Source organism: Dipodomys merriami, unplaced genomic scaffold, assembly GCF_024711535.1.
Source record: "Dipodomys merriami isolate MVZ:Mamm:240054 unplaced genomic scaffold, mDipMer1.0.p SCAF_25, whole genome shotgun sequence".
Taxonomy (NCBI): Eukaryota; Metazoa; Chordata; class Mammalia; order Rodentia; family Heteromyidae; genus Dipodomys; species Dipodomys merriami.
In genome coordinates, this window is record NW_027203937.1 from 14,087,313 (window position 1) to 14,110,237 (window position 22,925).

The 22,925-nt window shown below is 40.8% G+C and overlaps 1 protein-coding gene across 7 annotated transcripts in view; it reads left to right on the forward strand.

Annotated features, from left to right (window-relative positions):
- Positions 1–22,925, forward strand: part of Pak1 (p21 (RAC1) activated kinase 1) — a 140,353-nt gene that overhangs the window by 110,974 nt on the left and 6,454 nt on the right. For all 7 annotated transcript variants that reach the window (XM_070034937.1, XM_070034940.1, XM_070034944.1 and 4 more), the window contains 7 exons: positions 570–744; positions 4,529–4,592; positions 7,114–7,162; positions 13,388–13,500; positions 17,272–17,389; positions 18,182–18,281; positions 19,927–20,123. In XM_070034937.1, the coding sequence (XP_069891038.1) occupies positions 570–744; positions 4,529–4,592; positions 7,114–7,162; positions 13,388–13,500; positions 17,272–17,389; positions 18,182–18,281; positions 19,927–20,123 (816 nt within the window). The remainder of the gene's footprint in view (positions 1–569; positions 745–4,528; positions 4,593–7,113; positions 7,163–13,387; positions 13,501–17,271; positions 17,390–18,181; positions 18,282–19,926; positions 20,124–22,925) is intronic.

Below are 22,925 nucleotides of genomic sequence, written 5' to 3' on the forward strand. Positions count from 1 at the left end.
TGCTTGCCTAGCATTCATGAAGCTCTTGGTTCCATTCCTCAGTACCACATTAACAGAAAAGGCCAGAAGTGGCACTGTGGCTCAAGTGGTAGAGTAAAGAAGCTCAGGGACAATGCCCAGGCCCTGAGTTCAAGACCCAGGATTTGCAAAAAAAGAGAGAGAGAGGGAGTAAGAAACAATAATGTTAAGTGTCATGTTAGCAATGCTGTGGAAATGTGAGATTTCATTTGATCTTGGAAAGACAAATACTTATAGATGAGGAGTTTTTTTCTAATAGAATCTTTCATAAATAATTTCTATTGAGTATTGCCTATCCCCTTTTGGTTATCTTCAGTGCTGAGATTCTCAGTAATCCTTATGTGCAGTGAGATCAAGAAACGTCATTTGTGAAATGATGTCATTGAGTGAAAGGACCTGGGTACAGAGCAATAATTCAGATATTAATGTAAGAGAAAGGATGAATTTGGAGTGAGGATGTTCATCTATTGATGTTCTAATCTCACATGTAGAAGAGATTCTACTATGCTAACAAAGACTGGCTTTACCAAAATTTTGTACCAATAATACAGGTATATACAAGGTCTGTGATTGAACCACTTCCTATCACTCCAACTCGGGATGTGGCTACGTCTCCCATTTCACCTACTGAGAATAATACCACTCCACCAGATGCGTTGACCCGGAATATTGAGAAGCAGAAGAAGAAACCCAAAATGTCTGATGAGGAGATCTTAGAGAAATTACGTAAGCCCTTTAGCTTTCCAAATCTTTTGATCCATGACTAGCCAAATATGAAGATGGAGTTAGGCTACTGTAAAGCTCCAGATGATAAGTTTGATTCATGTGGTTGGCTGGCCATGCCTGGTAGCCTGGCCATAGATCATGACTTGTCTCACCCTGTAGCCTCTCTTCTTTTCTTGTCTTGCCAGCTTGGGTTGGAAACCACACGAGGATAGGAATATGGTAGAAAAGAGAGTATGAATAATTCACTTTGAGGATTTCAGCGATGACAAATAGCTTTTGTCTAGTGAATAGTGTAGAATGTTATATTGAGAATGAATGAGGCCTTGCCTATACCTGGTGAGAAAGGGTTTTGTGATTGGTTATTGATGTTTGCCATTGACCTAAAAGACAGATCTGCTGTTGTGGTTGTAGGAAAAGAATAAATGGAAACTGACATATTGTGAACCTGTACTAGGTAACATAGCAAATGACAAAGATATTTCTTTGATTTTCTTTTCATTTCATTCTCATATTAACTCTAGGATGGTAGGCATTATAATTCTCATTATTGGTTAATTTTTTTCCCCAGTCCTGGGGCTTGAACTCAGGCCTGGGCACTGTCACTGACCTTCTTTTGCTCAAAGCTACCATTCTACCACTTGAGACACAGTACCACTTCAGGCCTTTTCTGAGTAATTTATTGGAGATAAGAGTCTCATGGACTTTCCTGCTCAGGCTGGCTTTGAACCACAATCTTCAGATTTCAGCCTCCTGGGTAGTTAGGATTACAGGCATGAGCCACCAGTGCCCAGCTTGGTTAAGGTTTTTAAGACTCAAAGACACTAAATATTCTGCCCCAAATCACAAAGTAGAAGGTTAGAGGATTGAGATCAAAAAACAAACTTTGTGTTCTTGTAAGTGGACCATGTTGTCTCTTCCTATCAGATGGAAACTTCCATTTCATTTTTCTTATCAATCAGAAATGGAAATTTATCACTATGTATTTTTGTGTTTCAATAAACTATGGAAAAATTATATGGTCAGGAAGAACTAAATTGTCTGTTGGCTTGGAAAAAAATCATTTGACAAAGCCTTTATTTTATTTTTTCTAGTACTGGAGTTTCAGGATTGCTGGGTAGGTAGATAGTCTGTGATTTTGAGCTATACTGCCAACCCTTTTTTTCTTTTTCTTTTTTTAATTGGTCATGGGGCCTGAACTCTGGGCCTGGGCATGGTCCCTCAGCATTTCAGCTCAAAGCTAGTGCTCTACTGCTTGAGCCACAGTGCCACTTCTGGCTTTTGAACCCAGGGCCTCATGCATGCAAGGCAAGCACTCTACTACTGAGCCACCTTGCCAGCCCCAACCCTTTTTTTCTTTTAGGTTTTTTTTTTTTTTTTTCTGGTAAAGTTCTCATGTTTTTGCCTGAGGCCAGCCTGGAACTGTATCCATCCTATCTTTGACTCTACCATAATTGCATTAAAGGTAGGAACCTTTACACTTGGTTAATTTATCGAGGTGCAGACTTTTTTTGCAGGGGGGTGTCTGGTTGTGGGGCCTGAACTCTGGGCCTGGGCGCTATCCCTCAGCTCTTCAGCTCAAGGCTAGTGCTCTACCACTTGAGCCACAGCGCCACTTCCGGCTTTTTTCTTTTTGCTTATGTGGTGCTGAGGAATCAAACCCAGGGCCTCATGTATGCAAGGCAAGCGCTCTACCACTGAGCCACCTTCCCAGCCCAAGATGGAGACTCTTTTACTAGACTAATCCTAATCTTTGCCTCTCAAGTAGGTGGGATTACAGGGTTGAGCCACTAAACCTGGCCTAACAAAGCCTTTGATCTATTTATCTGTATCTACTTTTTTTCCAAGAGGATTTGATTTTACTGATTTGACTTAAGTTTTCAAACTAGTATGGCTTTCTAAACCTGAAGCTTCCAGTTATTGTTGTTATTATTTATTGAGTAATTTTAACAGTCCTGAGGCTTGAACTCAGGGCCTGGGCACTGTCCCTGAGTTTCTTTTTGTTGTTGTTGTTCAAGGCTAGCACTCTACCACTTGAACCACAGCGCCACTTCTGGCTTTTTCTGTTGATGTGGTACTGAGGAGTCAAACCAAGGGCTTCATGCATGCTAGGCAAACATACTACCATTAAGCCACATTCCCAGCTCATGGTTCTTTAGTAATTTTCTATTTCATCCTAATAATTCTTTCTTTCTTTTCTTTTCTATTTTTTTTTTTTTGTCAGAGACTGGGTACCTGATGCTTTCACTCATTGACTAGTGCTCTACCAGCTGAGCCATGCCTCCAACCCCTTCTTAATAATTCTTTTTGTTTTAATTGTTATTGTAAAGGTTACTGTACATAAGTCAGGTAATGAGTACATTTCTTTTTGAACAGTGTCACCTCTTCCCTCATTTTCTCCCACATTCTAATAATTCTTGTTTGACTTTTCAAACTGTTAAAAATTGCCCTTGCCTAGGGTCCTCATCATAAAATGATGAATTAAAAGCCACTTACTGGTTCATCTGTTTATTCCTATATCAGCTTGTTCCCTAAACCAGGTTTTTGTTTTTAAACAATAGAATTTAAGTATTAACTGCCAGCTAACTGGCCTGGGAAATGAGGATGTTTGTGTTGAAGCCCCAGCCTTGCCACTGACATGTTTTGGACAATTTCCTACTGTTCTCCCTGCCATCTTTTGAATTGGCATATTAAGATGACTCATTGTAAACCAGATGAGATACTCTATGTGAGAAGTATGAAATTCTAGTAATTAGTATTACTAGAAAAGCATACTGGTTGGGGAGACTTAAAAACCAAGCTCTTACTTTTAGCCTGACACTCCTGTGGGTGGCCTTGATAAAGCATCTTCCTCTTTTGAGGGCCTCAGTTCCCCATCTCTGTAATACAAGTTGTGAAACCCATGAGCTCTCTCATACCTGTGGTTTTGGACTTGCAAAGTATTGCCTACTGTAAGCCTCTTCTTAGCTTTTTCTGTCTGGATTACTTGTACTGATTTCCTAAAACTTGGCTCAGATAGCTCTTTTGTAAAGCCTTTCCAGTCTGTTTTTGTCCCTCTGTGTCTCTTTAGCATTTATTACAACTATTATTGTATTTTTAATGGCATCTAATGTGTTTCTTTATTCCTAGTCCCTAATATATACAGGAAATATCAATATTTGTTGAATGAGATGATCACTTAAAAGTGAATAAGCCGGGCTGGGAAGGTGGCTCAGTGGTAGAGTGCTTGCCTTGCATGCCTGAGGCCCTGGGTTCGATTCCTCAGCACCACATAAGCAAAAAGAAAAAAGCCGGAAGTGGCGCTGTGGCTCAAGTGGTAGAGCGCTAGCCTTGAGCTGAAGAGCTGAGGGACAGCGCCCAGGCCCAGAGTTCAGGCCCCATGACCGGACCCCCCCCCCCCCCAAAAAAAAAAAAAAAAGTGAATAAGCCCTGGGTTCAATTCCTCAGTACCACATAAACAGAAAAAGCCAGAAGTGGCACTGTGGCTCAAATGGTAGAGTGCTAGCCTTGAGCAAAAGAAGCTCAAGGACAGTGCCCAAGCCCCAGAACTGGCAAAAAAAAAAAAAAAAAAAAAAAAGAGTAGCTTTTAGAGGTTTAGAAATTAAGTAGATTTTTATGCATAAAAACAGTGAGGTAAAACTTTTGGTTGAGACTTACTGGGAAAAAGCCTTAGGGCTTGCTTTAGGATACTTAGGGTATTATAGGCATTACGGGCCATTATAGGGTCTGTTTGTATGTTTGTATCTTGATGTGAAAAAATGATTCATGGTCTCTGTTTCTTTCAAAGGGAGCATAGTGAGTGTGGGCGATCCTAAGAAGAAGTATACTCGGTTTGAGAAGATTGGACAAGGGTTAGTAGGGGCATTTTTTTTCCTTAAAGAAATGACTTAAAAATATGCTGACATACATTATTTTTCTTTTGTTTAGCCTCTCATAAACCTTTCCTCATCACTCTCCTCACCCATCTGGAGGGTGTTAGGCTGACCTCAGGTTTGCCAGAATTGTACTTACATGAGAGATGTACTGTTAGCTGACCAGAGTGCTAAAAATATCCCTACAGTGAGAGTATGAGAACCATATATTTTCTTAGCACCAAACCAGCTTCCTGATTATAGCCTTGATTTTCCAGATAAACCTTGTTTATCCTAGCACTGTGACTTATCAGCACCAATATGAAAGAGAATGTTCAGAGCTATAGAACTTCTAAAAGCCCATGTGAGAGGAACTATATTTTTAAGCGGATGCCAGAATTCATGACTTCTACTCTGTAGCTTCTTGAGTGCAACTTGAAAGCTGTCACTTTATTATTGAACTTAGCCAATCTTGCCTGAGTTCCTTAAGAATGGTGTATATGATATGATCAGGGGCAGGGTAAAAGGTAGGAAGATAGTCTCTAACATACACTTTGTAACAGAAAATGATCAGGCAATCAGGCAAGATGATCAGGTAGTGAAAAAGTTAACTGTCAATACAAATAAGCCATCATTATTTGATAACCAGTACTACTTTATAACCAGTTTCCAGGCAGTAGTTAGGTTTCCAATTAAAGAGTACAACTCCGCCCATGTTGTAGGGCTTGAATTCTGGGCCTGGGCGCTGTCCCTTAGCTCTTCAGCTCAAAGCTAGCCCTCTACCTCTTGAGCCACAGCGCCACTTCCAGTTTTCTGGTGGTTAATTGGAGAGGAGTCTCTTGGACTTTCCTGCCTGGACTGGCTTTAAACCATGATCCTCAGATCTCAGCCTCCTGAGTAGCTAGGATTACAGGTGAGAGCCACTGGCCCCCTGCTGAAAGACATTTTTAAAGTGGCTTTTCCCCTGAATTGACTTGAATTCTCTTGGAAATATACCCTCAGGACTTTCCTGAATGCATTCTTGAAACAGAGTAGGATGTCTTCAGATTGCATCTATGTAGTTGACATAAGGCATGTTTAGCTACAGATATGTGTTGTATATTACTACAAAATAATCAGCATAAAATGAGGGTTCTAAGTTTTACAAATGAACATGATTATTCTCATAGCATCTTTCGCAATATCCCATCTGTTTGTTTGTGTATATCTAGTTACATGTATACATGTGTGTCTAGTAGGATTTTTTCCTTCAGTACTTGAAGCCAGGGCCTCATACTAGTTAGAAAAGCCTCTGTCACTTGAGCTGTACCCTTGACCCTTTTGTTTTTATTTTGTGTTTGAAATAGGGTTATACTAACTGTCTATGTTGGCCTTATAGGGTCACATTTACTTTGCCTAGGTTGGCCATTGACACATGAATGTCTGGCCTCCACTTCCAAGTAGCTGGGCTTACAGGTGTATACCACCAGCTTAACTGGATTCTTCTTACCTTGAAGGTTGGACAGAAGTACTGTCTGACTTTCTGGGAGTATTTTTTTTGAAAAGTACATTTAATGTTATTTTATATTTGAAAATATGACAACTAAGAACCTATTTAATAATACAAACTACAAAAAATAAACTCATCTTCTTGACAGGATAAATGATTGAAAGATTTTAGAAGTCCATAATACCTTATAATTTCAGAGTGGGAAGTACATGTCAAGATTATTTTAGGTACCCAATGTGGTGGCTTGTACCTCTAATCCCAATTACTTGGGGAGCAGAGGTCTTGAAGATCATAGTTTGAGGTCAGCTCTGTCTCCCTACCCCCTCCAAAGTAAGTGAAACTTCATCTTATCAAAAAAAGCTGATTGTGGTAGCACAAACCTGTCAGCTATAAGAGAAACATAAATAGGAGAATTGTGGTCCAGGCCTGCACAGGAAAAACTTTGAGACTCTTATCTCAAAAATAACCAAAGTATCAGGAAGACAGTGTTTATGCCTGTAATTCTAGCTACTCAGGAGGCTGGGATCTAAGGATTATAGTTCAAAGTCAGCCCTGGCAATAAAGTCCATGAAACTCTTATCTCCAATAAACCACTAGAAAACTGGAAGTGGCTCTGTAGCTCAAGTGTTAGAGTACTAGCCTTGAGCTGAAGAGCTGAGGGACATCGTCCAGACCCGGAGTTCAAGCCCTAAAAGCAAGGGCTGGGAATGTGGTTTTGATCTATGAGATAGAGTCGTAGAGCTGAATACTGCTCTTGACTTTACTACCAAATAATGCCTCTCAAATGCAAGAATGAGAGGAATGGAACTGTGGCTCAAAGTGGAAAAGCCCCAGCCTTGAGCAGAAAAGCTCAAGGACAGTGCCCAGGGCCTGAGTTCAAACCCCACGACTGACAAAAAAGAATGAGAGGACTTATATTTGCTGCTGTCATCAACACTTATATTGCCACACTGTGTTTAGCACTATATTTAAGTTACTACTTCACTGAACACCTGTGTTTCTTTCTCTTTCTCCTCCCCGTCTATTGTTCAGTGCTTCAGGAACTGTGTACACTGCGATGGATGTAGCCACAGGACAGGAGGTAAGTATGTGTCAACCCCTTGTTCTTTCAGTTCTACATTTTCTTTTTGTTTAGGGTTAGTTTTTAGCTCTTCTTAACTCAACAAGGACAGTTGTAATTTCTTCCTATACCATGCTAGAATCAAACAGCAGACTTAAAATCAAACAGGAGACTTAAAGCTTTCAGAAAAGTTATATGAGCTGCTATAAGGAGAACAGATTGAGTGGTAAGATATGAGGGGCCCTGGTGAGACAGGAAGTTATTGTGTAGTTACATCTAGAGATAATTATCTAGATTAAGGTGATAGCATAGTATAGATAGAAAGAAGTGGATGGATTTGAGAGGTATTTAGCAGTTAGATTCTATAACATTTGGTGGTTGAGCATGAATGTGATGGCCAAGTGAGTGATAGCATTTAACAAGAAAGAAAAGAAAAAGCAGGGGGTCGGAGGGCGGGGAGAGGCTGGGAAGATGGCTCAGTGGTAGTGTGCTTGCCCCATGCACAAGGCCCTGGGTTCGATTCCTCAGCACCACATAAGCAGAATAAGCTGAAAGTGACGCTCTGGCTCAAGTGGTAGAGCGCTAGCCTTGAGCTGAAGAGCTAAGGGACAGCGCCCAAGCCCAGAGTTCAGGCCCCACGGCCAACAAAAAAAAGAAAAGGAAAGGAAAAAGCTGGGCGCCGGTGGCTTACACTTACAATCCTAGCTACTCAATCGGCTGAGATCTGAGGATCATGGTTCAAAGCCAGCCCAGTCAGGAAAGTCTGGGAAACTCTTATCGCCAATAAACCACCAGAAAACCAGAAGTGGTGCTGTGGCTCAAGTAGTAGAGTGCTAGTCTTGAGCTGAAGAACTGAGGGACAGCGGCCAGGCCAAGAGTTCAAGTCCCATGACTGGAAACAAGAAAAGAGAAATGAAATGAAAAGAGAAAAGAAAAAGGTGGAGTCTAGGTTTGAAGAAGTTGTTACTACTCAAGAGATCTTGTGTGACTGCCTAGTGGGAAATTGCTTGTACAAAACAAGCCATTTAACCCCATATCTCTTGGCAATCCTAAAATAGTTTAGTCTAATTTAATCTGGTCTTTCTATTATTCTTTTTTTATTTTAATTTTAATTTTTTGTGAACATACTGTACAGAGGGGTTACAATTACATGGGTAAGATAATGAGTACATTTCTTATCAAGCATTGCAGCCTCCTCCTTTGTTTACCCTTCACATCCCTTCCCAGCCTCCCCCCGCACCCCCAACCAATTCCCCCCCCCCCCCCCCCGGTCTTTCTATTTTTCTGTGTCCAGGATTCCACCTCATTGTCCTTAAGCCAGAAAAATTTGCACCTTACTGCAAAGGCCTAGTCACTTTGCTGTTTCAGCAGCAAAGAGGGAAGGATTCAATAAATTGTCTAGAAATGAATGCCATGAAGGCATACAGAGTTCTTGGATTTTTCCCGCAATCTACTCTGTTTAGTTGCAGAGCAGGAATGCTTGGCAGGTGGGCTGTGGTTGGCAGTTGCCTGGAAGAAGTTCTTAGCTCAGAAAATGAGAGAGCTACCTCCTTATCACTGAAAAGAATTGGGCTCCTCTGAAAGAAGCTGTTGGGAACATGCTTTAGTCATTAGGATTTATTAATTATTCTTTGAAGTGACATAGATGCTTACCTTAAACTTTTTATTTTTTTGAGATAGGGTCTTGCTTATATAGTCAAGGCTGGCTTTGATCTCCTGCTTCAGCTTCCTGAGAGCTGGGATTACAGATATGCACTACTGTGCCCAGCTTAACCTAAAATATTTGTTACCTTGGGAAACTTATTTGACCTCTCTCAGCCTCAGCCAAAGTGTTGAAATAATTCAGCAAAGAAGTGCATGTGAAAATGCACCATAAACTTTAAGAACTATATGGTTATTTTTACTCATACATACTTATTTCACAAAGTATGTACTCAGGTTTTGTTTTATGCTATACCTCATGCTAAGAATTGTGTGAAAGACGCAGTCTTGTGCTAGCATTTAGGCATTAACATCACATGTAAATTTAAGAGCTTATAATTTGCACAATGTGCATATAAAACTCATAATGGTGGCAGGAACTGCCTTTGGTAAAAATAGTGATGAGGTGTTAGCATGCCAGTTTTAAAGATGTGACTCTGATGAAGAGATCAAAAAAGAGAGAGAGATAATACTAGTCCTAAAAAGAGAATGTTATGAGGTAGTCAATATTTTCTTCTCATAGATGAGGATTTTGAGGCTAGTGTCATAAATAACCATTTTGCTTTTAGTGATTAGCAGGGACTGGTTAGTTTCTTAGTCTCCTAAAACTATGTATTTCAGTCCCCAGTGCCACAGTTGGCCTGAAGTTAGCTGTTAGGGGCCCCCCTCTTGTCATGTTTCTGGCCTCATAGACTCTATAGTTTGTGATACAAGGTAGGCAGATGATGGGTGCTTCCTGAAAGTCCTGGAGGCTACCTGTGTGAGAAGCTGGCCATAGGAAAGAGAAACTTGACTTCATTATGTGCCTGCCTGTGGTTACAGAACTATGAATGGAAACAAGTCCATTAGCAGTGGCTAATGCAGTGTGGTCAGGAAGGCCTTATTTCCTGCCTCAGGGAGTGTAAATCTTTATTTGATGCTCTGTCTTTGTGAGTGAGCAATTATTGGGGGTTATCCAGCTGGGAAGATCAGAGCTTTTGTCACATACAGGAATATTAGCATGTTGGTGCTGGGAAATCTTCCAGTTATAAATCAAACAATCATTTTTCATGTCTGTTTTTTAAAGAGAATTTGTATAATAAAAATAGCATACTGGAAGAACCATTGGGTTCATAGGTCTGAAAGCACTGATTTTGATTATGGGCAATTTTCTTATCCATCTTAAACTCAGTTTCCTTCTGTGAAAATGTAACGCATCACTTTGACTTTACAGGACTGTGAGGTTTCACTGAGGTAACATAAATAGAAGATTTGGTTCAGTACTTGGCATACAGTAACTGCTAGTCAATGGACAGTAATGGTGGAGGTTGGCTAGTTCTTGCAGTGGTTGCTGCTATTTTCTTGCTGCTTTTGTCAACTTCTTATCGGATGTGCCGTGATGATGACTGCCAGTTTGTTTCATTGTTGTCTTCCTTTATAACCTGAATCCTTTGCTTACAAATGAGTAGCACATTAGCTATTTTTTAGTAATCAAGACATTCTTAAGGAGAATCATGATGAAGGTTATTAAGTATATTGATGTATAGATGAAGATACTGAGGCTAAGAAAACTTGTGAATGATTCAACTGAGAAGGTGACAAAGAAGCCCAAAGCTTATTAGGTCCTTCCTTTGAGTTCAAGTCTAATTCTTCTTCTTCTTTTTTTTTTTTTGTTAATAAGAGTATGGTCTCTCACCCTCAATTGGTAGGATTTGATTAGTAAGGAGGGCATTTTGCCTGGGCCATGGCCATTAATAACTGAAAAGGACTTCCAGTGTCCTGTCCAACCTGGCTACCACCTGCCACTGTGAGGTTCACAGCACTCTCCTATTCTCCAGGATGGCCTGAAGAGCGCCACAGGTACTCTTCTGACTTCAGTCCTTGCTTTAACAGTTTACTATGGGTAATGTCTTTACATCAACATGGTTTTCTTTTCTTTTGCGTCTTGGGGCTTGAACTCAGAGCCTGCGCACTGTCCCTGAGCTTCTTTTGCTCAAGGCCTAGCACCCTACTACTTGAGCCACAGTGCCACTTCTGGCTTTTTCTGTTTATGAGGAATAGAACCCAGGGTTAATGCATGCTAGGCAAGCACTCTACCACAAAGCCAAATTCCCAGCCAACATGTTGCTTTTCAGACATTAGGAAAAGCTAATTCTCAAACATGATAGAAGGCTCAACAAAGACCAGGAGCATGACTTCCCAGGAAACTCTTCTTTTTTTCTCATTTGAGGTTGAGAATGGAAGAGATTTTTAAAAAAATTAAAAGGAATAATTTTACTTCTTAATAATTGACTATCTCCTGTAGAAAACAGTCCATATTTGACTTGAAGATATAATAGGGGATTTTGCCATAAAAATCTGAATCATTCTTTATACTTCTTGCTGTTTATGGAAAGACAGTTTAGTTTTATTAGATGCTCATGTTCTTACCCATTAAGCAGGAAAAAGGGAATAAATATTTAGCAAATGACTTAAAGTACATTCCTATGAGAAAAGAGTCTATTGCTGAATTTTATTGTGCTTTTAAAAACAAAGATCAGCCCCCTGGCATTCTGTTTTCATGCTTTTAATTTTCTTTTTTTCTTTTTTTTTGGGGGGGGGTCTGGTTGTGGGGCCTGAATTCTGGGCCTGGGTGCTGTCCCTCAGCTCTTCAGCTAAAGGCTAGTGCTCTACCACTTGAGCCACAGCACCACTTCTGGCTTTTTTCTTTTTGCTTATGTGGTGCTGGGGAATCGAACCCAGGGCCTCATGCATGCAAGGCAAGCGCTCTACCACTGAGCCACCTTCCCAGCCCAGCCCCTCATGCTTTTAATTTTCATATTCATTAAACACAAACTATATCCACCATCCATCCATCCATCCACCTACCTACCTACCTACCTATTTGCATATCCACACACATACACTCCTAATTTTCACACAAGGTAGTATGTCAGAAGTTTAAGCTAGGAGCTAGGAATGTGGCTTAGTGGTAGAGTGCTTGCCTAGCATGAATGAAACCCTGAGTTCCATTTCTCAGTATCACATAAACAGAAAAAGTCAGAAGTGGCATTGTGGCTCAAGTGGTAGATTGTAGCCTTGAGCAAAAGAAGCTCATGGACAGTATCCAGGCCCTGAATTCAAGCCCAGGACTAGCACAAACAAACAAACAAAAAAGTTTAAACTAAGCACAAATGCTCACACTTGTAATCTAGTAGCTACTCAGGAGACTGAAATCTAGATGATCAATTTTCAATGCCAGCCTACACAGAAGCTATCCAACTCCAAAAGAACCAGCAAAAACCATAGGTAGATGGCTCAAGTGGTACTATGCCAACCTAGCAAGAATGAGTGTTGAGTTCAAACTACACCCCCTTCCCCAAATAAAAGAAAAGGGGGAAAAGCATGTTGGTTTGAGAATGAGGTTTCCTTTGGCCTAATACAAAACTTTTGATGTGTAGAAGTAATGCTAGATGTTCCATGGAACAAAGATTCTTAACATAGGCAGGGAGAACACAATATGTATGAGGTTCTGTGGGAGTAGGACAGGGATCAGATCAAGAAAACTTTCAATGTTGAGCTGAGGAATATTTTTATTTTTTGTTGGTCATGGGGCTTGAACTCTGGGCCTGGGACCTGTCCATGTGCTCTTCAGCTCAAGGCAAGTGCTCTACTGCTTGACCCACAGCACCACTTCCGGTTTTCTAGTGGTTTATTGGAGATAAGAGTCTCACGGACTTTCCTGCCCAGGCTGGCTTGGAACTGCAATTCTCATAGTGCAGCCTCCTGAATAGCTATATACTGTGATTTTTTTAAAAAAATAAGTTTTCTTTTGGTTGGTATCAGTGCTTGAACTCAGAGACTTTCTCTTCCTTGGACTGGTATTCTACCACTTGGGCCATACCTCCAGCCTTCCTTTTTTGCTGGTTATTTTCAAGATGTAGTTTCATGGGCTTTTCTGCCCATATCTCAGACTACCATCCTCCTAAGCGTGAACCAGTTAAAAAAGCATTTTTCTAAATGAAAGTTTAATCCTTCAGTATGTATCAGAATAAGTTAGAAAGGTTTTTTTGTCTTGTTGTTTGTTTGTTTTTTTTGTCGGTCATGAGGTTGAACTCTGGGCTTGGGCGCTGTCCCTCAGCTCTTCAGCTCAAGGCAAGCGCTCTACCACTTGAGCCACAGTGTCACTTCCGGTTTTCTAGTGGTTTATTGGAAATAAGAGTTTCACAGACTTTCCTGCCCGGGCTGGCTTTGAACCATGATCCTCAGATTTCAGCCTCCTGAGTAGCTAGGATTATAGGCATGAGCCACCAGCGCCCAGCAAAGAGGGATTTTTTTAAATAGGGCTTCTGATTTAGTAGATTTCAGGTGGGGCCTAAGAACATTTGTTTCCAACTTCTCCGTTGATATTAATGCTGCTGGCTCAGGGATTCAGAGCCACTTTCCTAACATTACATTATGAATTATTTGAGGGGCAAGGCTGTATATTAGCTATGTTTGTCTTCTTAGTACTTAAGCTCTGGTACTGAGTATGTGCTCAGTAAATGTTGAATGACTAGTTGCACACTGAATGCCCTGTGATTTCAGGTGGCCATTAAGCAGATGAATCTTCAGCAGCAGCCGAAGAAAGAGCTGATTATTAATGAGATCCTGGTCATGAGGGAAAACAAGAACCCAAATATTGTGAACTACTTGGACAGGTATGACGGGTTGGCCTCAACAGAGGGTTAGGGCCTTTGGGCACTTGAATGAAAGCATTTCCAAGTTCTGTCCTCTGCGGTGTTGAGCTCTTTGAGTATGACCTTGTATAACGGACACCTGATTGCTGGAAAATCCTTCTGGGTGATCTTGAACCTTACTACTCTAACTTCTCTAACAGCTGATCCTAGTCTTATTTGTTCTGTTCCAGCCAAGTCTTTCAGCCTATCTGCCAGAGTCAATATCTAAGTCCTTGTTTCATTCTACATCCTGAGTATTACCTTGTCCTGCTCTTACTCATGAAGAATTCCTAATGTTTCTGTATTCTCTTAAAGTAGGATGGATACTCAGTACTAGATACTCCATTTGCAGTCTGAACATTATGGAGACAGTCAGACTCATGCAAACTCAGCACAAACATGTGTGTTTGGTTTTTTTTTTTTTTTTTTTTTGCCGGTTGTGGGGCCTGAACTCTGGGCCTTGGCACTGTCCCTCAGCTCTTTAGCTCAAGGCAAGCGCTCTACCACTTGAGTCACAGAGCGCTTGCCTTGCAAGCATGAGGCCCTGGGTTCGATTCCTCAGCACCACATAAACAGAAAAAGCCGGAAGTGGTGCTGTGGCTCCAGTGGTAGAGCACTAGCCTTGAGCTGAAGAGCTGAGGGACAGCGCCCAGACCCAGAGTTCAGGCCCCATGACTGGCAAAAAAAAAAACAAAAACAAAACAAAAAACAAAACAGAAGGGTTATGTACACCAGAGCTAGTGGGAGACTAATAATGTATCACCCAGATAGATACATGACCTACAAAATTAGTGAAAGAGCAAGTGAAACTAGAGTGCTGAATTTTTCTCAGTAGCACTTGGATGCCATTACCACCTACCTTCCTTTTTTGGTATCTTTAAAGAGGAAAGGGGTTGGACTTTGACCTTCTTTATATATGAAGTTGATGGCTCTACAGAGGAAAGCTTTATTCTTGGAGTGGGCTGTATCTCTTTGATATTGTCCTAAGCAGCTCTGAAGAATTCTCTGTAGTTATTACTTATCTTTAAGTTCCTTAAGAATATATTATACTTGGGGCTGGGAAGGTGGCTCAGTGGTAGAGCGCTTGCCTTGCATGCATGAGGCCCTGGGTTCGATTCCTCAGCACCACATAAGCAAAAAGAAAAAAGCTGGAAGTGGTGCTGTGGCTCAAGTGGTAGAGCGCTAGCCTTGAGCTGAAGAGCTGAGGGACAGTGCCCATGCCCAGAGTTCAGGCCCCACGACTGCCCCCCGCCAAAAAAAAGAATATACAGAAGCTATAACTTGGCCAAATTACTGAAGGCAATAAAGGTAGAATAGTGTGGCTCAGAATAGAAAAAAATTAAAGTATCATATTGATCCATTTTTAAAATTGCTATTAACAAAATACCAGAGACAGGCTAACTTCATAAAGAAAAGAGATTTATTTAGGCTCATGGTTTAGAGGTACAAGGTCTAGGGGCCTCGTGGTAATGGTCTTTTTGCTAAAAGAGACCTGTGGAACACCAAAGCATCACATGACAAGGAACAGAGAGCATATATATTTATGTCGATGCATCTGGTCTCTTCTTAGGAAGCCAGCAGGATTTGGTCATAGTGGTTTCATCTAAACCTAAATCACTTTCCAAGGGCTTCACCTTTAAACACCGTAGTCAGATTAAGATTCCACTCTCTTACTACCATTAACATATGATTTTGGTGATTAAAATCTTGCATGAATTCTTGGGAATAGACCATATTCAAACCATAGCAACTGTCAATAAGGTATGACCTGTCTTATAAATAGATTTTCCATCTTTTTTAGAGGCACAAAACAGTAAAATGCAGGACCATAGTATTGAAGGAATTTGTGTTCTGGGAGTGAGATCTGTAGGTGTGTTTATTGATCATACTTTAGTATTCCACAGGCTTAAAATACGGAATCAGAAGTAAATAGCACTCAATCTAAGTGTTCAAATAGCACCTGCTCTGATATGGGGGAAAAATACCTGTGACTACAGACAAGGGTGTCCTTTATCTGAAAACTCACGTGAGGGCCTGAGGGTTTTGTGAAATGACCCAGAGGAGAACTCCAACTCTGTTCTTTTACAAATATGTGAACTCTTAGAGCTTTCCTTTTGAGATAGAATTTTTTTTCTTTTTTATTGGTCGTGGGGCCTGAACTCTGGGCCTTGGTACTGTCCTTTAGCTCTTTAGCTCAAGGTTAGAGCTCTACCACTTGATCCACAGTGAACCCAGGGCCTCATGCATGCAAGGCAAGCACTCTACCACTGAGCCACCTTCCCAGGCCGAGACAGAATTTTTTTTAATGTACTTTCATACAGTTTGTAATCATGAAATGTTTGAGACATCTTGAATCTGGTTTGCATTGTCTTTGCTTTGACAGTGACATGGCAGAGCCAGAAAAAAGGGGACTCTGCTTTGTCAGTGCCCAGAGATATTCACTTGGATCCTCATAATCCTCCCTTAGTAAGTCTAAGCTGATTATTCAAGTGTAAGAGACTGTAAATGTGTATTGTTTGTTGCCTTTTTACCCAATCCACAGTTATCTTTTGATTCATGTCTTGGGTCATTTGGGCTAGACCAAAAGACTAAGTGACATAAAAAGCACAAACTGGGAAATTCAAGGAATAACACTAGTATATTCATTGTCTAGTGATGGCTCACTTTCTAGTTCATAAATAGGGTTTTCTTGTTTACATGGGGACAGTGCAGAGCCACTCTCTGAGGCTTCTTTCATGGGAGCACTTACCCCATTCATGAAGGATCTGTCCTCATGATCTAATTACCTCCCAAAGGCCTACCTCCCAATACCATCATGATTAAGGTTCAATTTTTAGTGTATGACTTTGTGAGGCCATAGACAATTAGACCATAGCAGACCAGGCTGCCATGGTCTTCTCTCAAAAGAGTTAGTTGAAGAAAAACTTAGCCTGTCCTGTTGTTGGTGGTGGTGGTGATGGTGGTGTTAATTAGAGACACTTTTGGTTAATTGGTGATGGAATCTCATAGACTTTTATACTTGGTCTTACAGAATTACAGGAGTGAGCTACTGATGACAGGCAACTTAAAGATCTCTCTCTCTCTCTCTCTCTCTCTCTCTCTCTCTCTCTCTCTCTCTCTCTCTCTCTCTGTCCATTCTTTAAAGAGTTTATAAAGGGGTTTCAATTCAGCATGTCAATTTATGAATACAATGTATCTTAATATAGTGTGCAGGTGGGTACTGCCACACCTGGCCTGCAGATAGATTCTGGAACAAGATCCTTGATCTCAGATCTAGTAGAACTGTCAGGGAGGTTTAATAGGTCTCTCTAATATTGGTAACATAGACTCTGAATTTCAGCTTTTTCAAATGTTTTTATACTGCTTAGATGCTTCTAGAGATGTGGGAATCATTCTAGTCCTTCTAATTTTAGGAGCATGGATGGATGATGGGTGGGTGGATGGTTAAGTTACCTTTGTGTTGTGATGAAATATGATTTTATTATATTTCATCACCATATCCTATATAGTGTTCTTAGTTCTGCCCTTTGAGGTTTCACAAAAGATATACACCTTTTCCAGGAGTATGCTTAAATGATTTGAAGTTAGTGTTTCTTTCCCCTAGATTTGCTTTTCCCCAAAATAAAGGAACCTAGATTCTACAGCTGATCAAGCTTTGGTTTTCCTCCGTATGCATATTCCTTAGCCTTTGAAACGGAGTGCAGTGGCTCCTTGTCCTCTGACTATTTTTATCTGTTATCTGTTCTCCTGCAGTTACCTTGTAGGAGATGAGCTATGGGTTGTCATGGAATACTTGGCTGGAGGCTCCTTGACAGATGTGGTGACAGAAACCTGTATGGATGAAGGCCAGATTGCTGCTGTGTGCCGTGAGGTAAGGGGAAAGGCCTTTTCTTAGATGCCAGTGTAGTTTCTTATATGGAGATAGGATAGGTCTTAATTTAGTTTTATAAGTACCCACACACGTTATACAGGGACATAGCAAAGGTAACTTTTTCCTAATGCTTTCCTAATAACTTTCGCTTAAGTTATACCGTAAAAGCCTCATCATTTTGATTAAATGGAAAACTGTAACAAGCCTCTTTGTCTTCGTAATATGTGTCTAGTACATGGGCTGTTTTAAGAGTTCTTGAGGTCTTACTTCATGACTTCTCAAAGGAGGATGAAAGGATCCTCTTCTAGAAATGGAAGGGAAGATACAGAGACAGCCTTGAGTAGGAAGTGGCCTCTGTATTCCTAATCACAAGATGTGCATCAGGTGAGACTTTAGCCTGGGCTCTGTGGTAGTGACAAGAATCAGTGCTGGAGCTTCCATAATTCCCTGTATTTTATAATTGCTGTCATCATGGTTAGCCTCACTGCTTTACTTTTTCTTGCATATGTCTACTTGCACAAACATGAAAATACGTTGAAAGAACATCTTTGCTTAAAGAAAACTTAAAAGATGAAAGGTAGCAAGGAATGTTAAAAGATACTTAGCTAGGAGATAGAAGTCTTGGTTCTAGATCTCACTCTGCTTGTAATTTGGAGCAAGTTTTTTTTATTCAAGTAGGTCTTGTATTCCTTTATCTTAAAGCCAGTTCTTTGGATTAGTTGCTTTTCTGTTAAATCTTGTTTTATATGTCCTTTTTTTTTTTTTCTCCATGTGCCTATGCCTCTTCATCAGTGTCTGCAGGCCCTAGAGTTCCTACATTCAAACCAGGTCATTCACAGAGACATCAAGAGCGACAATATTCTGTTGGGAATGGATGGTTCTGTCAAGTTAAGTAAGTCTTAAGAATGATGGGGATAATGATGAAAGGGATGACATTGATAAAGATGCAAGGGACTTGCAAACTGACATGTTGAATTGAAAACCCTTTGTACCACTAGTTAAGGGTAATAAAAAGTACAAATCAAGAGCCAAGTACTGGTGGCTCATGCCTATAAGATTAGCTGCTCAGGAGGCTGAGATCTGAGGATCACAGTTTGAAACCAGCACAGACAGAAAATTCCTGTGAGTCTCTTATCTCCAATTAAGCAGCAAAAAGCTGGAAGTGGAGCTGTGGCTCAAGTGGTTAAATGCTAGTCTTGAGCAAAAAAACTCTGGGACGGTGCTTAGGACCTGAGTTCAAGTCCTAGGACTGGCACAAAGAATAAATGAAAAATTTGAAAAGAGAATGATAATATTTCTCTCATTGTAGAGCACTGTCTCATGTGGGATTACAGTTAGCCATTTAACAGTCACTGCAACACTCACCAAAGAAACTGTTATTTCAGGGAATATTGTGGAGTCTCTAAAGAGGTCTGTATTCCTCAGCATCATGTAGTGTATTTTTCTTACAGTGTTTCCCATGCTTTTCAATGTTGAGCAAAAAAAAAAAATTGTTGAATACCTATTCTTCTGTATGCTGTGCTGGGCACTGAAGGTACATTTTTCCAACCTTCAAAGAATTTTCAGTCATACTTGTAATGATTAGTTAGAAAGTTTTATGCATATTTATTCACTGAGTTATTTCTTCAACAAATATTTACTGAATGCTTGGTACATACTAGTCCCTTTGGAGGTACAAAATGAGTAAGAAACCATAGCCTTTGTTATCAAGGGCATCCTGATTTAAGTAAATCTATAATTTCAATATAATGTTAAAAGAACTGCAGATAGTACCTCTTGTTCGAAGGTGTAAAGACTATTGGGCTGGGAATGTGGCTTAGTGGTAGAGTGCTTGCCTAGCATGCATGAACCCCTGGGTTTGATTCCTTAGTACCACCTGAACAGAAAAAGCCAGAAGTGGTGCTGTGGCTCAAGTGGTGGATTGCTAGACTTGAGCAAAGGAAGCTCAGGGACATTGCCAAGGCCCTGAGTTGAAGATCCAGGACTGGCCCCCAAAAAAACAAAGGTGTAAAGACCAGTTGCCTAGACAAGCAGGCTGTGTCACAGGTGAAAGGGCGGTTTCTGAGAGGACCCTGTTAGCAGCCTTTAATCTGAGGTACAGAATGAGGAACTGATCAAAGCAGGCCCATACTATTTGTAGGTGATTTAATTCAGGGACTTGTGTCTGTCCACATAAGGAATTAACTGCCAGATTCTAGGGTATCGAAAGGTTTATCAAGAGTAACACACAATTATAGGTCAAGTAGTCATGGCTGAAATGGGTTATTTGGACTTCAATTCCTGAACCTTCTAGTTTGAGAAGGTAGGAAGCTAGAGATGGTGTTCCTTATCTTCTTCCTTACTCCTTTTCAGGGTGAACAGGGAATAGTCTAGGAGCTGATACAAAGGTGGTGATCAAGTGACTCCTATTTAGTGAGACAAAGGATCGCAGAGCTGGGAGGCCAAGAGAGTTTGAAGAATGGGTAGGCATACAGTCAGTACTTGCATAAGGAGTATCCTAAATGTTTTATCCCTTTTTTCCTCTCCCCACTTTTTAGCCGATTTTGGATTCTGTGCACAGATAACTCCAGAACAGAGCAAAAGGAGCACCATGGTGGGAACTCCATATTGGATGGCACCTGAGGTTGTAACGCGGAAGGCCTATGGACCCAAGGTTGACATCTGGTCCCTGGGCATCATGGCTATTGAAATGATTGAAGGGGAGCCCCCATACCTCAATGAGAACCCTCTGAGAGTGAGTGTTACCTGTCTTATTTCAAGTCTCTGGTCCTAGAAAATGGGATTCAGGCTACTCTATCAGGCTTTCCATATGGACATCTCTTTTCTGGATATAAGTAAGCACTCCTGATGAGTGTGCTAGTGCACACCTGTAATCCCAGTATTAGTGAGACTGAGTCAGCAAGATCATGAGTTTGAGGCTACCCCAGGCAAGATCCCATCTGAAAAAAAAAAAAAGCTAAAACAAACAACCAGTAAACACACACACACACACACACACACCAAAAAAAAACTTTGGCACTATTGAACTTAACAATATCAATATTAGGACTAGGGATGTAGTTCAGTATTAGATTGTCTGCTTAGTAGTGCAAGGCTTCAGCATACTCTTTCCCAAAATATGTAACTTATTCAGTGTTTGACTCCTATCACATTCAAGACATTCTGATAATGTAAGACCTGAAACTTTGAAACTTCTACAGGAAAACAGTAGAGGACTAGGCATAGGCAGTAGCTTTCTGAATAGGATTCCCAAAAGCTCAATATATAAGAGCAAGAATTGATAAGTGAGCTCACATCAAATAAAGTTCCTGCTGGGCATCAGTGGCTCACATCTGTAATCCTAGTTATGTAGGAGGCTGAGAGCTGAAGATCAGTTTACAGCCATCCAGAGTAGGAAAGTCTATGAAACTCTTATCTCCAGTTAGACACACACACACACACACACACACACACACACACACACACACACACACACACACACACACACACACACACACACACACACACACACACACACACACACACACACACACACACACACACACACACACACACACACACACACACACACACACACACACAGCTGGAAGTAGAGTTGTGGCTCAGATGGGGTAGAATACTGAGCACCAAAAAAGAAAGTTCCTACACAGCAAAGGAAACTGATATGAGATATGTGTCTGGGATGCCAGAAAGCAATGTTTTAAGGAAAATGAATCACTGTGTCAAATATGACAGTGTATAATGAGACAGAAATGAACATTGGACTTGTCAATGTGGAATTTATTGATGACCTTGACGATTAGTTGTCAGTAGATAGGGATGAAAGCCCAATTAAATTTATGAGAGTACAAGTTGAGATGATACCTAAAATTTCTTTTTTCTTTTAAAGGAATTTTGCTCTGAAGATAACAGAAATAAAGCTATAAATTAAGTATAGTTAGAAAGTGGTAGCTTAAAAGATAACTTTGTGTGCTAATTTGGAAGGATCTAATGGAGAAGTGAAAATGGTCATGTACATGAAAGAAGTGACAATGGCAAGAGCAATGGCCTTAATTAGATGAGGGGAAACAAGTAAATGGCAGTCGAGAAAGCATGGTCAATCTATCTGTTGTAATAGGAGAGGAAAGCAGAGAATATAAACAAAGGTGCACATAGGTTGGTAATGTTGTTTGAGGTCAGGTGTGAAAGTTATTCTGATGGCTTTTGTTATTCTCACCTAATCTTTCTCCCCTTCCTGTGAAGGAATTCCAAGTGGGTTGTTGCTGATAAGCAGACATAGCTTTAACTACATGTTCTTGTCACCTTTGGGTAGCTCTGATTCTTGGAAAGGGGCTTCAGTGTGCCAAACTGAAACTTCCCAGTTTTATCCTTTGGTCCCAGCTTTGTTCTCTGACTCTGCACATGTAACACATCCTTCTCTGCCTCCAACTGGTCTCACATATTTGAAGATGATGGCCAATGGAGTGTGGTAGAAATAAGACTGAGATGAGAGTCAGGCCAGGTAGCAGTAGCTCATTTTTCTTTTTCTTTTCTTTTCTTTTTTTTTTGGGGGGGGGGTCCTGGTCGTGGGGCCTGAACTCTGGGCCTGGGCGCTGTCCCTAAGCTCTTCAGCTCAAGGTTAGCACTCTACCACTTGAGCCACAGTGCCACTTCCGGCTTTTTTTCTTTTTGCTTATGTGGTGCTGAGGAATCGAACCCAGGGCCTTGAGCATGCAAGGCAAGTGCTCTACCACTGAGCCACCTTCCCAGCCTGTAGCTCATTTTTCAATCCTAGTTCCTTGGGAAGGGCTAAGAAAGAGAGAATTGAAACTAGCCTGGACAGAAAATTTACGTCTTCTCATCCCCTACCTGGGCTAACTGGTAGGCTCACTGTCTTGCCAAGGCTGAAATTGAGAGAATCTCATTTCCAAGCCAGCCCAGGCAGACAAGTCTGTAAGACTCCAGCTCAACAGAGGGATCTAGACATTGTGGTGGATTCCTGTCACCCAGCTATGATGGGAAGCCTAAGAGAGCTGTACTGTCATCCAGGTATATACCTGAGCAGGAAGTAAGCTCCAGGGCCCAAGATAGAGTCAGAGCGCATGTACTCTCAACAGTGTGGTCCTAGGCATAGTTTTATGTGTGATAGTCAGTCTTTCCTATTACCTAGACTTGTGGTCATTAAATGAGAAAACGCTCTATAAATACCTTGTGAATTAAAGTGCTGAGAGCTTGTAAAGGCTTCTTGTTACTGTTTTTATTTACCTTTCCCAAGAAAGAAATGGAAAAGGAGTTTGGAAAGGCAGTGGGGAACTGAACATTCCTTTTTAGAGTCCTTTCCTACAGATAGAGATCACCTTTTTGATGACCGAGGTGACAGCACCAAGAATCATTTCTGCTAGTATGTGGCAGATGTTGAACTCACCAGGCTAAATAAATAACAAGCCTTTTAGGTCTGTAATCAAGAAAAGTAGTAAGTGTTTAGGTCTGTAACACATTTCATAAGTGCTTTTTACAAAGTGCTTTCTAAATATACTCTTATTTTTTATAGACACGG